Consider the following 5,968-nt stretch of genomic DNA (forward strand, 5'->3'; position numbering starts at 1 on the left):
TTAACAAAAAGATTTTCACACATTGCATAATCAGCGTGATTTTGTACAAAGCGGCAAAATATATCTATCTACCAAGAGACCGATTAATGAAAAATAACAAGATGTCAAAAGTAATTATCCATTTAGCTAAACTACCGGCTGGTGCCAGACAATTTTGCCGCCGAGGCAGCCGGATACGAGCAGATAGTGTTTAGGTGAGAATTTCGTGCTAACAACAATATCGGAATGGCCAATGTGTGTCGCTAATTCATGGAGTTGCACGGACTCGTTGGCAGGTGGAACGCAATTAGATAACTCGGTGCAATCACTTGAGAATGCCAATAATCGTACTCCATAACCAAATGGCGAGCATATCAATCTACCATCAGCCGAGAAGCACAGTTCCTTGATATAACCGGAACCGACATTGGGCTCCTCAATGTAATGTGTCAACCTGGGCGTATTCTGATGGATCTTGTGATTCCTCGGTATCGCGTACATAGTCTGCAGATTCTGTCGGTTCTGCAAATTCTGCACCCGAGTACGATCACCGATTATCACGACTGTGTGAGACGATCGAGGAAGATTCACGCTCACGCCATTGTTCGATCTGGAGAGCCAGTCTCTCCTTTCGGCACCAGGATAAAACTGTCTCTCTCGTTCCCTGCGAAGTCTGGCTTCCCTGATTGCCACAAGTGCCTCCCATACATCAGTCGTACTCACATGCAGTTCTACGTTGCCACTGGTGAAATTGTCAATCATATTACGCCGCCGCAAGTCATTGAGCTGAGAGTGTGGCCTGGGAGATCTGTATTCCCGTGCATCCCTTTCAAGGGCAGACACATCGTATGGCGAATTGTCGTTATCATCTACGTGCTCGTCCTCTGGTCTATCGTCGTCGTGAATTGCATTTACTCTCGAATCAGCGGCGGCACTCGTACTTGAACTGACTTCGACCATGTCGAAATTCGTTCTCATCGCGTTTCTGTCCGGACGCGGACTCCTCGATTGGGAACGCAGATTTCTGCGTGTCGTTACCTGCCAGCTTGTTCTCGACGATCTAATCGATGACGGCGCGGCATCCGTGGACACGCGGACAGGTGAATCAAACGAATTCGATCTTACATCCGACACATCGTGAACTATCCGGGCACGATTTCCATTCTCTATCACAAAGGAAGACGTCATGCCCGAACGTGATGATTGCGACTGAGGAAAATCCTCGAACTCTTCTACATTTAGACTCGTTAACCGGCCCTCCTCTCCTTCATTGACTTGCTCCATATTGCTAGATGCCTCACGTTCTTGTATGTCATGAATACAAGTCCACTACAGGATAAAATGTCGATAAGACTTAAGAGATAGTAAAGATGATAATACATGCGCAATTTAACATGCAAAAACAAACCTCCGATTTTTCTCCACTGCTGACATTTCGGGATAAAGCGCACCATCCTTGCGGATGAACTTGTAAACTGGATATTACCTCAGCGTCATCGCCTATAGGAAAATCGGTAAGGAATTCTACTCTATTGTGAGTACGAGTGTGAGCAAAGAGGTGCGTGTAAGATGCTGCGACTGGTATGGTAGTCTGAGATAATTGCATTAGCCTGTACATATTTGGCTGCAAAAATAATACGATAAGAACGACTGAAAGTCATTAAATTTACAAATATTAAAGCATAATTGAAGAAATAATAAATACCTTGAATCCTGCCAAATCCTGACTTAGCGTACTAAGTTTAAGATTATGTATTATGATGAGATATCCTGAAGTAGTGCATATTAACATTTTGCTAGTATCGGGAGTAAGTCTTGTTCGCATTAGTCCATTTGTATGAAACACACGATTGTACACAAAACTATTTTCTGTAAAGCTGTAAGGCATTGCAAAATATATGTTAATCATACAATATAGATGTAAAAAGGAAGAAATTACATGTAATTAAATATTTTACCTATTAATGTCCCAAGTATATATGCTACCATCAAATCCACTGGTCAACAGTAAGCTGTCACTTGGACTGTACTCTATGTTTTTAACCCAATTCGAGTGTCCCTGAAGAGTTCTTATCCTTTGCTTTAAGTTCCTGGCATCCCACAGAGCAACTGTACTATCGTCCGAACATGTTGCAAACATACGCTGATCCAGGAACCTAATTGACAACAATAAATTTATTTATTATTTTTTAATTAAATTATATATTTTTTAATTAAATTTTGTGCACAGTTTATCTTTTTTCTTTTTCTTTCAACGAAAAAAAAAAGAAAGATGAATCATGTAAGAAGCTTTGCTGAGAAAAATAGGCCTAATATTCATCTCTATTACACAGTTTCCTTTTCTTTCAATTATAAAGAATAGAATGAAAATTGTCTAACCTTACGCAATTGACGCAGTCACTATGAGCATTATCTATAGCATGTATCAATTTTCTACATAATGGGTCAAACATTAAAATACTTTTCTTCTCACATGCCGCCAGCAAAAGGGACCTGCAATATTGATCAAATGTGAGACCAGATGATTCTGATTTAGAGGTCTTGATAGATATGACTTTATAATCGTTACTGACCCATCTGGCGAGTATTCTAAATTGAACACACCACCATGTCTAGCGGCGGTCAGATTATCTCCGTGATCCCAGGAAGTGATGGGTTGAATAGAAGAGTAGAGAGTCTTGTGGAAGTCGTCGTTGTGACCCAGCGGAAACTTCACACCCAGCTCGCGTTGTCTTAACCAGAGACTGTTTGGTGTTTGCTTGATCCTTATCTTCGGCATTTCTCAGCCAGGTGTTGATCTTAGCCGCATCCAATCGAACGTTTTTACCGGTTCACTGGTGACGATCGGTAAGTTGTGCGACCGGATGAACGAGGATACGAGTCCAGGGCCAGAACGCGCGTCAACCAGAACTCGGATGATTTATCACGTCCTTCGACTCTCCGATCTTTTCGTTTGTTTCTCTCTTAGCGATTAATGCGTTCAGTCAGCACTCTTTCCACACCTTGTCACAAACTCGCGGTGTCCCATGAGGAAAATCGAGAACTCCAACAAACGGTTCAAGGTTCAATGGACGATTAGGTTAGGTGCGAAATGCTACGCGCGATATTACACGTGACTCACCGCGAGCATTGCCGCTCGATATTCTTGGATCGCGACACGATCGCAGCGTAACGCGAAAACGGTAACGGGCGATCCAGTTCCCCACGTTGTTGTGTTTGGCGGAAAAAGCGCTCCGACAGAGTTCAAATCAATTTTAAAAATCTGACATAACACAGATCAGCGCCATCTTTGCTGCTGATCGCTGGTATCGCTGTCTGTCATCGTATCGAACATAATCGACATCGGTTGATCGCGACACGAGCGGGTCATATGATTAAAAACAACAAGAACAAATACAATATTCTCGAATGCGTATTCTGGAAGGATAAAAAGAAAGAGAGAGGAAGAGAAAGTGTGTGTGGGCGTGCGCGCGCGAAACGTAATTAACGAAAAAGATACATCCCCTACAGCACAAAGTTGCACAAAAGTTGCAGCAACATTACAGAGATTTTGTAGCGATATTGCTGCAAATTCTATGCTGGATCTCTTCACACGCGGTTTCTCTCCCTTAATTATATATATCTTTTCCTTTTGTCTTTTTGTAACTACATTTCAATACATTCTCTCCGAGGAAAATTTTACTCGATATACTACATATATGTACGTTACACATATACATGTATTATATATTTTGAATAAAATTTTCTTCGGAGATGTTCTGAAATGTAATCTTTAAAAAATTGTTTGAAAAAAATTGTTTGTGGTGAAAATTTTTTTCAGAATTTTTCATATAATTTTTCAGATTTCTATATAATTTTATAACTTTCTCACATTTTTTTTATACAAATTGGAACATTTTTCAACAAATCTACATCTTTTCTCAGAATTTTTCATATATCTTATACAGCACAGAAGATTGAAGCAGTATTGCTGTAATGTTATAGATTGCAATGTAACATTGCAGAGGTATTACAGAAATGTAAATTAACAATATGCCTGCAAAATATCAGTAATATGCTTGTAATATTTCACAAACATTGCAAAACTGTAATTCTTTAATTGTTACAATAATAATAATATAAAAATATAAGTTTTTATAATATTTATGTAGTCTTTTAATTTAATAGCCGTTTTTATAACATAATAATTAATATAATTCATTTTATATTTAAATAAAAAATTTATTGATTTATTTTGACGGCCATTTCATTCAGCTAAGTTTTATATTTATTTTAAATATGAAATCCAAAGATTGTATAATATCGAGTTTGGACAATCAATGCACACATCATTATCGGATAAGTAATTAATCTATTGAAAATTGATTTATCGAAATGTTAATTATGAGATCGATGATGTATTTATGCCTAATGTGATGCAAGAATAAACCAGCGCCCGAACTTTATTGATAAATTTCATACCGTTATTTTTTAATCGATTTTAATTGACTCGGAGTGATTTCGAATTAAAAAGAATCACTGGGATTAACTTAATCCATGATTAACTTACCAAGCGACTGTATTATTAATGTGGATAATATTTGTAGTTTGTTCGGGGCACACACATGCTTTATCCTTACGAATAAATTTATTTTTTAAAATTAATACTATATTTATTGGAATATTTTAGGCTTTTATCATAAAAAATGCTTTTGGAAAGCACATATCACTAGAAATTGCGATTTGTAGAAAAATTAAAATTAGTGAGATATATGTATAGAAATAATTTTCATTTTAGAGTCTTCGTAAAAAATTTATTACAATGTAATGTATTTGGTAATATTTTTCAAAAAATATTTGAAATTTCGAATGGAATAGTTCTAGACAGCGCGGTTCGTATACGGAACATTCTATTGTGTTCATCAGAAATTATATTTCTAAACAATCTTAAAAATCTTATTTTATAATTAATATATATCGAAAATTCTGAGAAAAGATGTAGATTTTCTGAGAAGTATTCCAATTCGTATAAAAAATATAAGAAAGTTATAAAATTATATAGAAATTCTGAAAAATTATATGCAAAATTCTGAAAAAAATTTTCATCAGAGTGTTTTCATAGTATTGATTCTCAGAAACTAATACCTAATTTGAGGGATTTTGCTCAAAAATTTCACAAACCCGATGAAATAGGATATTTGCTTTCGTATTGATTACAACATGCATTAGAGGGAAAATTTCCCCTGTTATATATAATGTCGTTTTAGTAAGTAAGTACAATATTTGTCTCACTGTGACTCGCTCTTTAATGATAATGGACGGTAATTAACGCGAAATGCTACCGCATATGTTTTGAACATGACAACATGTTTAATGCAACTTTTCCGTATTTGTTATGTACATATAGAAGAAATATGAGTGTAGAAAGGATGTGGAAAAGTGTGAGAAAGATAAATAGAAAAGTGTGTGAATAGATAACATGGACGACTAAATAGATATGACATAGGTAGATAATAAATACCATAAATAGCTAAATAAATAACGTAGATAAATGTATAACATCGGATGGGTAGATAACATCGAAAAGTCGACAGATAACATAGATATGTAAATAAATATAAAAATTAGATATGTAAATAAATAATATACGCAGATGAGATGCGTGAAAGATGCGGAAGAAGTGCAGAAGACGTACGAAATGCCGAAGAAGTACGGAAATGATGCGAAAGTAGTCCTGAAAAAAAAATCACATAGTTGTATAATGAAATCATGTAATTAAAACGTGTAAATCACGTAACGGATTGTTCCAAGTTAGTACGTGATTTTTTAAATGACATAATTTGAAAAATGACATGATATGATATTAATTTCATCTATCATGTGATTTTATAGTTATCGAATTTTAAAGAATTGAATGATAGAAATAGAAGAAAAAAGAATATATCATGTAACTTTTCAAATTATTAAAAAAAAAATCATATTGATTTGAAATAATTCATGTAACGACATG

At 35.7% G+C, this 5,968-nt stretch overlaps 1 protein-coding gene across 1 annotated transcript; it reads right to left on the minus strand.

The window, feature by feature from the left end:
• Nucleotides 1-57: 57 nt before the first annotated feature.
• Nucleotides 58-3,256, minus strand: LOC108693336 (DDB1- and CUL4-associated factor 10). The gene is made up of 6 exons (XM_018202230.1): nucleotides 2,553-3,256; nucleotides 2,359-2,472; nucleotides 1,938-2,135; nucleotides 1,685-1,856; nucleotides 1,388-1,603; nucleotides 58-1,308 (listed from the first exon to the last, which is right to left on the minus strand). Exons 1-6 carry the CDS (start codon nucleotides 2,756-2,758, stop codon nucleotides 127-129), a joined length of 2,088 nt encoding a protein of 695 aa, XP_018057719.1. The 5' UTR covers nucleotides 2,759-3,256; the 3' UTR covers nucleotides 58-126.
• Nucleotides 3,257-5,968: the final 2,712 nt, after the last annotated feature.

The sequence above is a fragment of the Atta colombica genome, unplaced genomic scaffold (assembly GCF_001594045.1).
Source record: "Atta colombica isolate Treedump-2 unplaced genomic scaffold, Acol1.0 scaffold9, whole genome shotgun sequence".
Lineage (NCBI taxonomy): Eukaryota > Metazoa > Arthropoda > Insecta > Hymenoptera > Formicidae > Atta > Atta colombica.

Bases quoted from the DNA above. Each gene is read 5' to 3' on its own strand.
- LOC108693336 (XM_018202230.1), bottom strand. From the start codon at position 2,758: ATGCCGAAGATAAGGATCAAGCAAACACCAAACAGTCTCTGGTTAAGA. The intron at 2,473-2,552 runs GTCAGTAACGAT...TCAATATTGCAG, and splicing joins TTAGAATACTCGCCAGATGG to GTCCCTTTTGCTGGCGGCAT. The intron at 1,309-1,387 runs GTTTGTTTTTGC...TTTATCCTGTAG, and splicing joins GCAGTGGAGAAAAATCGGAG to TGGACTTGTATTCATGACAT.